Source organism: Grammomys surdaster, unplaced genomic scaffold (genome assembly GCF_004785775.1).
Source record: "Grammomys surdaster isolate TR1022 unplaced genomic scaffold, NIH_TR_1.0 126546, whole genome shotgun sequence".
NCBI lineage: Eukaryota > Metazoa > Chordata > Mammalia > Rodentia > Muridae > Grammomys > Grammomys surdaster.
This window is the reverse complement of record NW_021621338.1, coordinates 15,479,453-15,496,954: the sequence shown is the minus strand read 5'-3', so window position 1 is coordinate 15,496,954 and position 17,502 is coordinate 15,479,453. Positions and strand designations below refer to the sequence as shown.

Genomic DNA, 17,502 nt, shown 5'->3' with positions numbered 1-17,502 from the left:
TTGCTTTTCCTTCTTTTAACATGTCTACAATATATCTCAAGTTTCAAATATAGCTCATTTGTGTGGTTTGGACTAGATTTCTGGAAGGCAGCTGGGTTGGGATCCTGTGCTAGCACATTATAGTCCTTTCCAGACCTCAGGCCCTTTCACTCTCTACTTCTAATGCTTAGACCACAAATTATTGACTACTGTTGTTTAAACCAATTTATAAAATAAAAATTTACTTTGATAAAATCTGGTGTAACTACTGGATATAGAAATTAAGAATTATAGGACATAATAAAAGATAAATGTTGAAATCGATCAAATCATCAAATGAAAAGTGGACAGAGCTGTCTTCTGGCCTAGTACCATGACTTGCCTTATGACTAATTCTGGGTTCAGGTTTCTCTGACATTTAAACGGTGCTAACTAAATGTTAAACCCAAACTCAGGCTTCTTTTTTTACTACTCAGGTGAAGGAAAACTAAGAGACAGAGTTTTTTTCTTTGTAGCTCGATGTTTTTTTTACTATAATGTCTGTGTTCCCACTATGGTATGTAATTTCGGCCTTAGAAAGCACAGTCTAATCAAGGCGACTCATTAATGCAACCTTAATTCAGATGGCTGGTGTTGTGAGTACTTAGAACACAGGATTTAAGCCCCTGCATCAAGTTCTAGATTCTATTAAATGGAGAATAAGAGTTTCACCTTGTCAAAGCTCTTGAAAGATCTGCTAATGAATTAGAATCAGTATTTCATATGAAATCATGGAAGAAATGTAGCTTGACAGAAGGTCTAGCCCTGCTTTGCTCTTCCTTCTTTGAAAATCCAAAGTGAAGATTCTGTCCTCCTTCACTTCAAAATCATCACCAGGCAATGCAGATAACAAAGCCCATGCAACTGAAATATTGACAGTATTTGCTAATAGGTAGAAATGGAGCAATTGGTTATGCTTAACCATATTCACTGAGGAAAGAAATGGGCTCATTTTACCTGTATCTCAAATAATGTTCTCTTACTGAATACACTTCTTGCTCTATGTCCACAAGTTATCCAAAACCAACAATTTTGTTATATTAAATCTAGATAAACTACTTTGATAACAGCAACTTTTGAGGAAAATAAAGCAACCCCTAAATGTAAATGGCATTTGACCACATAGACCAAATTAAGTCAGCCTGTGCCATCTTAAGAAAACTTGGTTTTAGTTCACTGGACAGATAGTTCAAATGTGCTGCACATATACTTCCAATGTGTCAGAGTTCTTCAGGTACAGAACATGACCAATACCTCAAAGTCCACATACCAACTATTCAACAAACCATAAACACGGATTATTTGACTATGTTGACTTCACTTTCTTTGTGGTTAGTGATGCCTCTTCTGAATACTTCGTGGAATCCACTCAGATCCCAAGCAAAAGAATTTTAAAGTGTTAAAGTACATTCCAAATGGCATTTCCTCTCTTCAATGGGGATAAATATCACAAGCAGAACTAACTATATATCAGAATGATGAAACAATAAGTGTTGCAAATTCATCTTCTGTTGTACAGTCTCTGTTAGAGAAACTAAGAATAGTATTTGCAAATAACTAGATGTTAGTCTGCACCATCAGAAGAAAGTCACTACCCGTGCTTGATCCAAATAATTTTGATCAGAAAATGGCTTCAGGCATAGCCACCAACAGGCTTTCAATACAGATAAGCCATTCCACATTCAGTTTAACTGCAAGCTCTCTGATATTAATGGATGTTATTAATAACCATCTTAACATTTGTAAATTTGGTTTAGCAAAAGTCCTTGGTTCCAAAGCCCTTAGCAGCTATTTCTAGAAAATATCCAAAATGTATCATTTCTACTCTACTAATGTTTTCAGACTTCTATTTATGAGAAGCTGTGTTAGCTCATTGTTTACTGGGTATGTGTAGTTCTTTCTAGGTTAATCTGATTTAGTACAAACACACATAATTTTCTTTGAGTGAAATAATTAAATAATATAGGAAGTATGTAGATGAAATCCAAATCATTTGGGTGATACCAAATTGTTTACAATTTAGAGATGACTGATTTAAATAGCTATCCACACACCAAAAACAACATTTTCCTAAAGTTACTGCAGTCAAGCAAAGTATTAATTGTTCCAGATTTAAACATCTCTACTCCAGTTTCTTCATCAGTAACTGGACCAACTAAGTAGACAGGTTATAAGGCTAACAATATCAGTACGGTCTTGACTGTGTATTAGGTACATGGGAAGCACTCAGGAGATGTGATGCAGCACCAGTACAAATCCCCTCCTGTGTCTGTGGTGTGATCTGGTTGCATCATTTCTGGGGACTTCCCACTTCCTGGCTTCAGGCTGGGTTTGGCCACAGGGGAGCCTCAACTGGAAGCAGGAGAAGAGGAAAACTATATCAAATATTTGATCTATGTCCCCTTCTCTGTCAGGTAGCCTCCAATTTAGTTTATACCCAAAGCCGGAGAAAGACAAAAAGCTTTCAAGCTAATACATTCTTTATCTGGAACAAGTACCCCGTTGTGTTGGGTTCAATATCCCTAGCTAGGGAGTGGCACTATTAGCAGGTATGGCCTTGTTAGAGTAGATGTGCCACTGTAAGCATGGACTTTAAAATTTCTCATCTTAGCTGCCTGGAAGCCAGTCTGCTAGCAGCCTTCAGATGAAGATGTAGAACTCTCAGCTCCTCCTGCACCATGTCTGCCTGGATAATGCCATGCTTCTGCCTTGATGATAATGAAATGACCCTCTGAACCTGTAAGCCAGCCCCAATTAAATGTTGTTCTTATAAGAGTTGCCTTGATCATGGTATCTGTTCACAGTAGTAAAACTGTAACTAAGACACCTGTCTTCCAGTCACTCTCAGTTATAGAAAGACTCCCTTTAGCTTAGGTATGCTTTCATAGAGTTACTGTAGGTTATAAAGCCACTTATTTAATCTAAATGTAATCCAGGCCACTGTTAAAGGTAAAAGTGCCCAGGAGAACTCTATGTGGGAAAGCCACTGCTACTACCAGTCAGTAGTCTTGACCTTACTGCTATGTGTAACTTTTTCTAATAGAGTATGTTCTTAAGTACACAGTTTTATTTAAAATGAAGTATAATTTATCTCTAAACACTATTACATGCTAAATTATCATAAAACAAATCCACAAAAAGTTTTATAATTGGACCCATACTATATGTTCATTCATTCACTCTCTCACTCAGTAAATCTTAGTTTTTTTGCTTTGTTTTGTTGTCCAAGACCTAAGAGGGACGAAGGGAGACCACTTAGTATTCTGGTGCTGAAATCTTATTTGGAAAAATGGCAGCAGGGTATTGAATGTATTTTCAAATTTTGAAAAGTGCTTAGGAAATAAAAGTCGAAGCATCATAAGTGAGGACACATTAGAGTAACAGGTAAACCATGCGGCCTGGAGGGATAAGGAAGGGACCCTGGACAGGGTTGCTGAGGAGAAAGGCCCTCCAGCAAGAATGGCCTGGCCCATGTGGACTCGAATAGACTCATGTCTCTACCTTCCTATCCTAACATCTCCTTTTACATCCATTCATTCTTTAGAAAACAATCACGGGTCAATGCCTTGTGCATCATAGAGAACTCTGACCATATGATGAGCAGATTTTAGTTGGGATAAATGACTAAATGAAGAAAATCATAAAAATCCTACACTAGATTGTAAAGAGGGAATTTTTAAAAAGTGAGAATGAGAAAATTAAAATTGAAAAGGTGACTAGTGAATTGTTTTTTGGGAAATACTATCCATATGTGCTTAGCAAGGTCAAATCTGGCCACATTGAAATTTAAGCAGAGATTTTTATTTTTTAAGGTCAAAGGGAGCAAGCCTCATCTATGGTTCTATGCAAGGGGACTATCCCAGGTGAAATTTCTTCATTGCATATGTTCTGCGTGGGCTAGAGTAACAGCTAGGAAGCCTGTATGTTCAATAGAGAGGTGAAAGTTTAGGTAAAGAATGCAATTCACAGCAGAAGAGCAACCCACTCAGGTCTTTAGGACCCTCTGTGGCTTTTAGTATTTATACTCGGTGGGGGGGTCGTTGGTAGGTTTTGAGCAGGGGATACATGCTCAGCACTAAGAATACTCTACGTGCCATGCTGGGAATAGACACACATTCATAAATCACGTACAGCAATTATTTTAAATGGTCCAACATTGTTTTTCCCATCGTAAGGCACAGCACTAATTTTTGAGTTTGGAGAATTGTTACAGTAGTACTTTGTTCTTAATCTATATTTTCCAACTTGCATAAAGATAAATCACCCAATGCATACTCATGACAGCTCCTGCTCATAGCCACAAGACAGCTCCTGCTCATAGCCACACGCTGTTTGGTCAGAGTTGTCATTGTTGATTTTATGGGACATTATTAAAGTTTTCATTTCCTAGCATAATGATAAAGATTGTTTACAATAACTTATTTAATCCTCCAACTATGCCATGAAAATCCTTATTTCAACCTACAAGGGTAAATTGTGGTCTTAAGAAATCTAGCAAATTGCCTAAGAACATGAAAGCATAAGACTAAGGATTCAAATCTCGATCTGATCAGTTCTAGAGCTGAGCTTTTCTAACTTGTACAGGAGATAGATTATGCAGCCCCCCTTTGTACAGTGTACTTACTCCTAGAAGATAAAATGTCAAGTCAAGTCCCCAAAGAACTGTATTTAATCCAATGACACAGATCCTTGAATTCAGTAAGGAAGTCAATTCCTCTGCAGAAAAGTGCTTCATTAACTTAAGTTAAGCAGAATCTCAATTTTAGCTTTTGAAAAACATTTCAGTGTAATCTGGTTACATCCATTCACTTTTGTTTATTAATGTGTGTGCACATGTATGTGCGCATTTTCATGTTTGTGTGTGTGCATATGTGCAGGTGTGTGTGTACTCGTGTGTGTGTTTGTGTATGCATGTGTTTGTGTGTGTGTGTGTATGTGTGTGTGTGTGTTTGTGTGTGTACACTACAGTTCACCCATGAGGACCAGCTTATAGTCAGCTTTCTCCTTCCACCATGTGGGTTCTGGGGATCTAACTCAGGTCATCCAACTTGGAAACGGGTACCTTTACTTCCTGATTCATCTCTCTCTGGACCTTGAAAACTTTTCAGTGCAATTGCTTTAACCAGGAAAGTCTTCTTAAAGCAGACGTTAGAAGCACCATACAGTAGTCAAGCATTCAAGCACACAAGCCCTGGAGACAGATGGCCAGGCTTAGAATCCCTGCCTTTCTATCAATTAACTCTGGCTTTAGGCAATTTATTTAACATCCTGCACATCAGTTTCCTCAATTACAAAATGAGAACAGAATTAACATGTGCTTTGAAGTGCTGTTATCAGAATTGAGCTAGTCCAAATGAATCTGGAATAATACTTAGTGCATAATAAGTGCTCAGGAAATGTTAGTTTGACATAATTTCCTCTGCTTTTTAAATAAAAGTTCAAATGAAACCTTACACTTATGTATTCATCAATTCTTTGAGAATTTCATGCATATCGAATCATAGAACAAGAAGAAACCAAATGGGTACTGACACAGAATCTTTACCCCTACTGACAAGATACCATGGTGCTATGCACAGTCCTGGAGGAGAAAAGTGGCTATCGATTTTATCAAACTGTGAATCCTGCAAATTACAACAATAACTGGTCTGGTGGGATGTGCCCACTGGCACAATAGTAGAATTTATGTCATTGGAATGACTGAACAGTTTCTGGTTGGATTTAAAGCCTGATTCACAATATGAAATCCATACTATTATCAAATTAAGAACCTATGGCTGGATAAATCATACATCCAAAGAGGGAACGTACAACTGTTATTCTACTGAATGGGCAGAATCCTATTGTTTTTCTCAAACCCTACTGACATTTAAAGAAGTCTGTCTCTTAATCGTGATGAGTATAATTATGAAGAACAGTGTCCTATACTTGGAGCTACACAAGAACTATGGGTCCCAACAATACGTTACCATGAAGGCCACTGCCCTGCATGTTCTTATCTCCTGTAAGGGTTTCATTAAGACTTTTGCACATAACTGAAATCATGCCATTTGAATACATGAATGAAATCAGACACATCATATTCACTCCTTGGAAGATGTAACATCATTAAAATGCCAAGTTTTCTCCAACTAATCTTTAGATTCAAAACATTTCCAACTATGTAGGTGGAATAATGGCCCTACAAAAATGTCCCCATCCTCATACTTGGAACTTGTGACTGTATCACGTGGCATGGCAAGAGGAGATTAACACTGCAGAGAAAACTAAGATTGTGGAGGGAGCTTCAAAATAGTGAGACCCTTAGTTATTTGGGTAAGCACAATGTAACCATGAGGTTCCAAAAGTAAGAAAGCTGACAGAGGAGTCATTGTCAATGTGATTCAGTGTTGAGAAGAATGGCCATTGCTCCTTGAACACAGAAAAAAACCATGACCAGTAAAGATGGGCAGCCTTGACTAACAAGGAAAAGTAGGATTATGAATTCTCTATAGAGTCTACCACAAAGCCTTAAGGCCCTGCTAACACCTTTATTTTACTTTGGTGACTCTTGTTTTGGACATATTGATCTATAAGTACATAGGAGAAAATTCATGTTGTCTGAGAAATGAAGAATGAACTAAGGTACCAGATTGGCTATGAACCAGAAGCTGAGATTTGATCTACTTGGTTCATACACAATCTCACCAGGCGTGAAAGGTCCTTGCTAACACTAAAACAGCAGCAGATGCTACATTTGCTTGCCTCCATGTTAAACCTCTGCATCCTTCCAGAAAGAACTTAAAGCAGCTTGCAAGGGTACATACAACAGAAATAGGGGGTACCTCCATGCCTGAGAACCCCAGTGACTGGATCACATTTTGACCCTAAATATTGTTGCGTTTGCATTGAAATGGAAAGCAGTGAGCTACATAACTCACAAGAGCCACTATATCAAAAGAGTAGTTGCTCCAAAGATTTAGCCAGTCTTAGTTATGAGTCTTCCAGAACATTCTCCAAAAAGTCACACCTAACAGACGTGAGATCTGAACAATATCACTAGAGTGTCACAGCTTCCCTAGTGCAGGTAATGAATCTTGTTGAAAAGCCACATGGGTATACCTGAGTGTAAGCCCTATATGCAAAATGAATCCTGCACCAATGAAGAAAAGAAAAAAATGTATGGAATATGATGCTTAGAACACTTTTTTTTAGATAAAGCAGCAACTTCTTCTGTAGTTACTCTTAAATAGGCATTGTGCCTATGCAACAAGGTTTAGTCCAGTTTTTTCGTAGGTGCTATTTACAAACTGTTTAGCATAATTAAGTAATACAAGTTGAGAGTCAATCAAACTCATTGTCATACTGGATACTAGTCTGGATTATCACAAAAACATACATCCTGTGTAGTACAGATGATAGGTAGCTGGAGATATGCAATCTTTGCTTGTTCAAATATGCTATGAATAAATAGGTGGTCTCCAAAAGTGTCAGAGATCCACAGAATATGACATTTAAGATTATTTCACTATTAAAAGATCTTTTGACTATGAGTCCTGACAGTACCCCCATTCCACTTCTAAGTAGATTTTGAGCACCAATACCTCCATGTGGAGTTGCTTTAATTACAGCAAGCTACTTACTAGTCGAAAAATCCCTTAACTTCATCTACAGACAAAATGCTGTCCAAAAAGGACAAATGGATACAGGATAATTGACTCTTTAGGTCTGACAATACAAGGTAAGCTAGTCCATCATAATTCCTACTTTACTTAAGGTATGTCATATTTTCTGGTTCAGAAGGCTAACGATAGATGCTCCAAGTTCATAAAAGATGTTAGGGACTGTCCAGGTAGTCAGCTGTCTCTGCCAATTGTTACAATTTTAGAAACTGTGTTCCTATACTTACTGCATATTCTAATAATTATTTCTTCTCAAATCTGTGACAGGATTGAAGACTAGATAGTTATAGTCTCACAATTGAATTTAAGTTGTTTAGGATTTAAGATGTTCTAGATTTAAAAAGATGGTTTTATGGTGCTAATACAAGTTAAAATAAAAGATGATTTAAGTACAAAATTGTTATCTCATTAAGATAGGACAGATGATAAAGTACTATGTCTAAGTTATAAAATACTGAACTTTTAAAGATTATTTATACTTAATAATTTTCATAGTTGTTTAAAATAATCCCTACTTTGTATTGTTAGATACTATAAGAAAAAAGGCCTTATTAGTTGGACAAAGGGGGAAATGTAGTAGGTTGGCGTGATGCTGCTTGTATTCTAATGCTAATATTGGGCCCCCAAGACCTAGTTGTTCCAGAGACAAGAAAATCTCCATGTAGACCAAAGTGACATTGTGTGTCCTTGCCCCCAAGTTATTTTTGATTGGTGAATAAAAATACTGACAGCCAATAGCTGAGTAGATAAGACATAGGTGGGGTTTAGGATTCCTGGGTTTAGGGTTTGGAGGAGAACCATAAGGGGAGAAGAAGGTGAAGGAGAAAGGAAAAGCCACCATGGGTTAGTTGAGCCATTAAAACATGGCTCTGAGGGCTGGCCAGTTGGAGTTAAGAGGAGTCCAGATTAAACATAGTAAATAGTATATAGTAATTCGGGGTTATTGATAGGAAAGTAGATTCTAATAGCATAGATGATAGCTATCTGCCCAGCTCTAAAGCTGATTAAGATTTATTGTAACTATAAAGGTTATATGTGTCTTTTATCCAGGAACTGAATGACCCAGGCAGAGTAGAAACCCTGGATCAGGATTAAAAGTTTCTGCAATACAGGCTAACCAGGACTACAAAGAAAGAGTATCTATCTCAGGAAAAAAAAAAGAGCATAACATGATTATTGGAAACATATTTTATTTTAAGCCTATAGTAATCAAAAACCTATAATAGCTAGTACTGCCTTCTACTTAATTCAGCTCCAGGCATGAAGTAGATAGTCTTTGACAATGGGCAAATGTCTCCAACTGTTTGAAACCATTACACCACAGGACAAAGAACTTGAGGTCATCACACATGTTAACTCCCAGACATGCTTAAACTATTCTCTGACTTATTTTACCATATGCAAATAGGGATCTTTGGGGGAACAAGATAAGGATTATAAAGTCCTTGAGTCATTCCTGAGACAGAGCAAGTTTTCAATAAACAACACAGCTGGGTGTGGTAGCATAAGCCTTTGATCCCAGTACTACAGAGGCAGAGGTAGGAGGATCTCTGTGAGTTCAAAGGCAGCCTGCTCTTTATAAGGGAGCCTCAAGACAGCTAGGACTACAAAGAGAGATCTTGTCTCAAAAACTAAATAAAAATATAATCTTTTATCTCATGTAAGTATAAATATAGCATCACAAAACGTTATTACTTTTTGACAGAAGATCTAGATCTTAATGCTATGAGATCTCAGAATTTTCCAAAAAACAGATAATAGCTGCCTAAGTTAATAATTTTGTTTCTGAAACTCACATCTGCTTTCTTCCTTGTGTCTCTCTGTGCAGGACTTTATTGTCACTGTAGTCTTTTCATTCTTGTGGCTGGTGGGTTCCTCTGCTTGGGCAAAAGGACTGTCTGATGTCAAAGTGGCAACAGATCCCCAAGAAGTCCTGTTGCTGATGTCGGCTTGCAAGCAGCCTTCCAACAAGTGCATGGCTGTCCACAGCCCTGTCATGTCCAGCTTAAACACATCTGTGGTAAGGATTTGTTCATCCAGACATCACTTCCTGAGCCTTTATTTGCTGATCAGTGATAAAGAGAAGCACCCTGAAGCTGGCCACTGCGGACATTTCTGCCTCCAAAAGTAGGCCAAGCAAAAAAGGGAAATCTTACTGAGGGTGTAAGATGATTATTTTAGCCTTCGAGATTTGAGATTTTCATTGTCAAAACCCACACACTGTATTGCTGCTGATTACAGAGTTTTTAATACAAACCCAGCAGGTATTAGCAGCTGTAGCTCAGATGACAGTTAAGTGAAAATTCTAACCCAGAGCTTATGTAAAACTTAAATGTTGAGGCTGAAAGGCTGCCAGAAGCTAAAAAGAGTATTTTGTTAACTTGGATATTTCCTAGAAAAAAAAACCATTTTTATTAAAGCTACACATAGAATTACCAAACTGGTTGGAGAAAAATATGCAGGCTTAGCAGGGTACAAGAGGAAATGTTTAGCTTGTAAAGGTACTTAGAATAATTGTGTATCTTCTCTCTGCTCCAGTTTAGCTGCTTGATAACCTTACAAAAGATGCACTAAAGTAGTTGAACAATCAAATATTGTCATCAAAAGTAAGGGGCTTACAGGAAAGGAGGAATGCTAACAGTTGGAGAGAGGTTAAATTGTATTCCTAATTTATAAATGTAAGCAATTGCATTAGCTCACAGAAGGAAGCTGCATCTGATAGACACGCTGCAATGGTGGCCAAGAGAAGCATTTACAGAGGAGTAGGAGGCTCAGCCATGTTCACTAAAGGAATATTCTGAAGCAAAAGTTAAGAATAACTGTGTTGGTTGCAAAGTTAAGCTGTTTCCCTGCGGCTTTCTGAAATTCAGTCAGGGCAAGGGTTGCTCCACTGCTACTGGTTTTTCCATAAATCTTCCCTTCGTGAGATAGGAATTGTGAAAATTAACTATGCCCTGGATCTCACAAACATTCTTACACATTGCACTTGTGACAGCTTAGAAGTATGAATTAAGATATATAGTGATGTTTCTATACATTGGTTGTAAGGAGTGTTGAAGAAATGATTTTGACTCTGATCTCAAAATCCAAGAAAACAAATATAAAGGTACTTGACATTGTTGAACAATCAAGTCAATGTGCTGCTTATCAACACTTAGCTTGATAATCCATCCCCTAGTAAGTTATGACATCCTACATGGCCTTGTCAGCTCCACTCATGTTCTAATAAGCCTTGGACTAGAAGGGGGGACTTATTGATGAAGAATAATATGTTCCACTAAACCTAACAACCATATGAGCAAGTGAATAGTGAAGCCTTTCGAGCTCTCACTGTGCCATTGACTGCCAAGGCTCTGGCAGTTCTAGAAGAACAGCTCACTCAGACTGAGTAAAGGAAAATTAAAAGTGTTCTTTAGACCTGTGTGTAGGACTAATGTATACTCATTGCAATATTCAGATTGCAAACAGAAACTGGCTCCAATTTCTGGATGAAAATGACAGGTTTTGGAAAGATCTCATGAACCTGTTAAGACCTGACGAGCTGAGAATGGAAGAGTCTGGAGCAGACCCTCAACTCCTGGAGGCAGACAACTAAAGTACTGTCTCTTTGGGTTGCCAGGTAGTAGGAGCTTTTACCTAACCTCCAATTTTCGTCCTCCAGTAGAAAAGCTCCAGGATGGACCTCAAGCTATTAGACCAAATCTTCATACCACAAGGAAAATGAATTGTGCATTACTATCACAGACAATGGATATTAATCCATCAACAGAGGGTCAATTACAAATGCGCTTGCCTTCAAGTCACACTGAGCTAGCTCAAGCAAAACCAAAAATTAATGAGAATAACTAGAAGTGTCACCCTAGAGTGGAATCCAGGGTTGTGAGCTGGAAGATAGTCAAGAAACTGGGCTTTTCATTCTCTACCTCTTAGCCCTGTCTCTTTCTCTTTGTGTGCATCTGTTGAAAGACAATGTCTGTTATGTTATTCTCCTTTCCCAAATAGGGTTTTAAGGTTTTTCTTGTGCATATGCGAGAAGGTAATACTGAGTGTATATTTATTTTCAGAGAAACCACTTTGGCCAATGAGATGGCTCACTGGGTGCAGGTGCTCATAGCCCAAGCTTGCCCAAGCTGGTCCCCAGGACTCACAAAGAGGAAGGGGAGAATAGACTCTACAAAATTCCTCTACATGGATAAGAGAGAGAGAGAGAGAGAGAGAGAGAGAGAGAGAGAGAGAGAGAGAGAGAGAGAAGGTAAAGGGAGAGGGAAACAGACAGACAGACAGACAGACAGACAGACAGATGGCAAAGAAACAGAGAGAGAAATAAACAGACAGAGAGAGATAGAAATAATGAATATTTTTTAGAAAAAAAAAACTGCTTAGATTGACCTTAACTCACATGGGTCTAGCTACAAATGTCTAGTTGAGAGCTTCCCATCAGCCCCTCTTGGGTCATGTGTCCACCTTAGTCTCATCAATAGTAGATAAGGGCTTTAGGCATTGTGCAGTGAAAGCATAGCTCACGGAACTCACCCTATGGGTCAAGTGCAAGTTCTGAAGAAGGATTCATGTACCCACTACGGTCTGTGATCTCTACAAGGAAAAAAATCAAGAAATAATAAATATTTTCTACTTGGTAACAAAATATTTTCTTTGACATTTGTCACTTTGTGGTAGCCCTTAAATGTAACTGAGGTATTTAGACATTACAGAAGCAGGGGGGTATTTTTAAGGATCCTGGAAACAGTTTCTGAATTTAACTACTGTAATGGTCGAATGGGATCTAAACTCTCCTAATGGAGTTACTACTCAAAAAAGCTAAAGGCACAGTGCTAGCATGGTCTTCAAGGACAGGTCCTGGTCTACAATGAAGCAGTTGCCTGCCTTTATTAACAACAAATAGCTCTCTGAAACCTCTGTGTTACCATCTGAAAACTGTAGACAATTATATAGCAGATTTCAAACCTGATGACAGAATAAAAATCCACAAGAAAAACACTTAGTATGTGGCCAGTTCTGTGGAGATGTAGAATAAGGATTACCTGAAAGCTTCTAGAATTTGTGTTCATTTCTTCTATAGTGTTAAAAATACAGTAGAGAGAAGAGACTACAATATCTCAATTTTTATCCAATCATCACTAAATATAACTACACTCTGTCCATAATTTCTACTTTTGCTGTTCCAGCTTTACTCTAGGTAACTTGATCATCATCTTTATGGATAACCACATTTTACTCCTCAGTTCTTTCTCATGCTATGTACAAGCTATGTACAGTAGTCTTTCTGATGTCTTCACATCCGAGCTTAAATAACATCTCTCCCAATTTCAAGTGGAACAAATACCTGGATTCAAAGACTCGTGTGTCCTTAAATGTACCAGCCAGTGAGGATTTTCGGTACTTCCATGATGACTGTGACAGGGAAACAGTGTTCCTTGCACATCCTCAAAGAGATGTTCTGTGTTTTTAATTTTAAGTGGGGCCCTTTTAAAAAACTGAGTAGTATCAAAGACATGGAAAACAACCAAGACAAACAGATAGAAGCACATCTCTAAGCAGACCCACCCCTTCATATCAGAGAAGATCATGCTATAATTTTTGAACACTATGTTGGCATAGACTTGCAAACATAGAACTAAACCAAGATATCTTTTTAAATGGAAAATATCCTAGTGACTGTACACATGATATAAATGTCCTATGTAAAAGATTTGTTGGGGATTAACTAATTTGCTATGATTACACAAGTATTACAAATGATTTATTTATATTTCATAATATCCCTGGCAAGCAACCTAAGGCTCTACATTAATGTTAAAGAAAACAAGAATTTGCAATGTGGTGGAGGGAAAGGGGAAGAAGGTAAAGAGGAAAAGGAGTCTTGAGAATCAGTCTTTAATGAGATCAGTTGGAAGTCTGTTCTGTTATCATTATTTCTCAAGAATATGTTCTCACAGCCAAAGACTCCTTCCATTTATACAATGGTGATAGTCAACTAAACACAATTCATGGACTACTATAGAAAATGATTCAAAGTCTGACTTACCATTTAGTGTTTACTAATGTGTCCAACATTATACACATCCACTTGAATTCTCTCAACTATTCCCCAAGACAGAAATATTATCTTCATTACCCTGTCATTCAGCTTGCTGTCAGATGGTGCTGTGATATACCTGCTGTTAAAACATTGGAATACTTTAGTAACATCCTTGATCTAAGGCCTTAAGTCCCTTCGTTTTCAGGATGCCAGCATTACACACACACACACACACCACCACCACCACCACCACCACCACACCACACCACACCACACCACACCAAACTAACCAAGAAGGCATTTTAAATAGTCAATGTCATGCTGGAGTGATAACCAAACATCCTCCAATGTCATCAATTTGTATCATGCTGTTGTTTCCTTTTCCCCATAGGATTGTTAGAATAGAATATTACTTATCTAGTCAATCAATGGCTAATGAATAACTGATATATTATGCAATTCCTACCTAAGCCCATTGCGATCATAAACAGTTCTGCCTCCACCAAACAATAGGCCCTGAGGAAGCAATACGGGTCCTATGATTTATCCACAAGGTTCATGAGAAAAAGACAAACTTGCATAGAAAAGACTCACACCTATTTTGTTAAAAGCTTTTCACTCTTCACTTATATTCTGCACTCCATTCATAGCATGCTGTTAGCATTTACTTCTGAAGGTGAGAAGCAGAAGCACAGCCACTTAGAGACTCTGTTACTATATGTGCAGACATGCATATGTTCATCTATCACCTGTATCATTGTGTAGTCAGTGCTTTTGCTGTGAGCCAACTCATTTGGACAAGGAGCACCTCTAGCCCTAAATAGATGGGGACCTTATCAGTTAATGCACCGTTGTTAAATTGAAAATACTCGATTATACATGACTTGACTGTTACCTTATACAAATTAAGGATGGCTAATTTGTGAAGATAAAGATGGCTTTGGTAAGGACTTGGTCTCTGTAGCAGACAGAGTAGAGTTGAATCACAGATCAAGCGCTTACTAACACATGGGATCTTGAAGCAGCTTATTTTCCTTGCTGAATTTTGTTTCTACATTTTAATACAGCCATATAACATATAATAACACTGGTCTCTTAGACTAAGGGAATCAATGTATAAAAACCCTTCATGTAGTGTCTGACATATGGAAAATGTTTAGGAATCCTAAATCAAACAGTAGTTCTGAGGGAAACATTTAAATATACTTCAGAATTTAAGTGAAGGCTAGCTCATGGCACTGTGAAGAATCACTGTGAACAGGCTCGTCTAGAGTCCCTGTCCAGTTCTTTAACCACTTGCTCCAATTCTCCTTCAGGTCTTCGGATTTTTGAACTTTATCCTCTGGGCCGGAAACATTTGGTTTGTTTTCAAGGAGACTGGCTGGCATTCCTCTGGACAGAGGTACCTTTCAGACCCCATGGAGAAACACTCCAGCAGCTACAATCAAGGTGGCTACAACCAAGACAGCTATGGATCAAGTGGTGGATATAGCCAGCAGGCGAGTCTGGGGCCAACTTCGGATGAGTTTGGCCAACAGCCTAGTGGTCCCACTTCCTTTAACAATCAGATATAACCAAGTATCACCCAAATTCTTCTGGTGATAACCTCACCACCTTCCATTTCAGTAGCAGAAGAATTTTTTAAGAGTTCTAATGCAGAGAAACTATTAATTATTAATGCAGAGAATGTTGAATATAAATCAGAGATCTGTAGTCCTCATTAAGACAGAAAGGCCTGGGTTGTGATAAATAGTACTTAGAGATGAGATGTCATAAGGAGATACATTATTCATCACAGATGGGTAATTAGAAACTACCTTGTTATACACACAGACACTTTTATGGTCGTTTTGTATGTGTGGTAAAATAGTAGAAGCATTTTGTAGCTTAAAATCTCTAGTATGCAACGTGTGTAAAGTACCTTAAATAGTATTGAGTTTTTGTATGTGCTTTGATGCAACAGATATTTTACTGATTCCTAGAAGACTATTTGATGAATCACATCATGCATGTGTTACTATTTTTTAGTTTAGGCCCATTGGGATTGTAACTCTGTTTTAGATAATTATTCTCTACTGTTTTCACTTGACAAAACAATGTTTGTATGATTTAATGCATGAATAGGTATTTTGTCACATAATAAATGTTTGACTGTGTTTCTGGAGACTTTTCAGTTTGCATCATGAGCTTGTTAAGTGAGTATTTAAAGACATGTATGCATGTCTTTGTAGACTTTGCAAGTCTGTCTCTCTGACTTTACCCAGGTTCTGAATGCATTAGAGATAAGGTCTGGGAAGTTTCCCCATTTGTATATAGTCAGTGTTCTGTATGGTGACTGCCCAATACTTATCTTATTTACTTAAGTAAATACTTACATTCTTGTAACTTTCTATGGTGTTGCGGCCCTTATCTTGTGAGCCATGACTATAAATGGCCAATGACCCTGTGCTTGTAGAGTGACATTTTCTTTGCATTCAAAGAGGCAGATTTAGACAACATAGTTTAAGTAGTATTAAGAAACGTGCTATGCCATTCTATGTGACCAGTCAAACATTTAATTTTGTTTATTTTTGAAGCTAATATGTTACTCAGTCTAATTATTAGAAATCTCAAGTTATAGCTTAACAGAATTAGTAATTTAGATTTGCATATACATAAATTAAAAATGGCTTCCTTATGTCACTCTATTCCCAAAGAGAGTTCTCATGAAAGACTCTCCAGAACATATTCAATATCAAGAAAATACCAATCTTCATTTCTTCATTTTAACGCAATGGAAATAAGAAGGCCCAAAAGGAAGGGCAAGCTAAGCATCTGTGCTTCTAGATAAAGTTGTAACTGATGTACAAATTGTTTGTGTGATCTATGATGTTGGAAGCAGTTTAGCACAAAATAGCCAGTGTCTTAAATACTATCTGTAACTAGTTTCTTAAATCCTGTTGGATAAATCTGTATTGTGATATCTATTTGACCTCAATAAAGTTATTGCATACAAACTGGCTGAACAATGAAGAATTGTAACTATAGGGTCTTGTTGGCTTTAACCAGGGGAGAATAAAGGTTAAATGCAATGTTTTTAACATCCAATCCCCTGTCTCCTGCCCCTCCCACCACACACTCTTGCTTCCTGATCCTAGTGTTCTTTGTTTAGCTAACATTTCACTTATTCTGACCTCCCAAGTCCTTATCATAACTCAGCTCAAGTCAATGACGAAATACTGGCATGAAAAAGTAGAGACAGGCTCTCTGATAAGAGACCTGTGTAAACATATTCACACCCTTGCTACACTGTGTGTGACAGAGGCGCAAAAGCATCTGTCTGGTCTATCGAGGGAAAAAAGTGAAGGAGATTCAGACCTGGCCACTACCCCACTAAAGGAGGACAAGGCTGAATGAAGCATGCCCCAGCAGCTGAGTAGAGTCAGGTAAACTTTAGCGTTGATCTGATTTAGAGGGCAGGAGGGATAGATAGAGTTGCCATAGCATAAAGACTGAGGGAGGCTTCACAGCAGGTGAGCCTGCCTATGAGTGCAGGGGTAAAAACTACTTGGAGGACATCATTCATACCTCTATCTTTATCTAAAGAATCTTAAAGAAGGCACTATAGGATTTGGGGTGGGGTGGAGGCAGAGGACACCATGAGATTGGTGTTTTGAAAGTGATCTAAAGAGACCTCAAATAAATATAGTATGGAAAAAGAGGTGTAAGCAGAGACAAAAGAGAAAGACTTCCTGGTATGGAGGAAGTAAAGTTTAGCCCTAAACACTGCTTCACAGTGGGTGG

General features: G+C 38.0%; 1 protein-coding gene across 2 annotated transcripts in view; it reads left to right on the top strand.

Annotated features, from left to right (window-relative positions):
* Synpr (synaptoporin) overlaps window positions 1-16,798 on the top strand; it is a 305,150-nt gene extending 288,352 nt beyond the window's left edge. For both annotated transcript variants that reach the window (XM_028760699.1, XM_028760700.1), the window contains 2 exons: window positions 9,508-9,699; window positions 15,036-16,798. In XM_028760699.1, coding sequence (XP_028616532.1) covers window positions 9,508-9,699; window positions 15,036-15,293 — 450 coding nt within the window. In that variant the 3' untranslated portion in view covers window positions 15,294-16,798. The remainder of the gene's footprint in view (window positions 1-9,507; window positions 9,700-15,035) is intronic.
* Window positions 16,799-17,502: the final 704 nt, after the last annotated feature.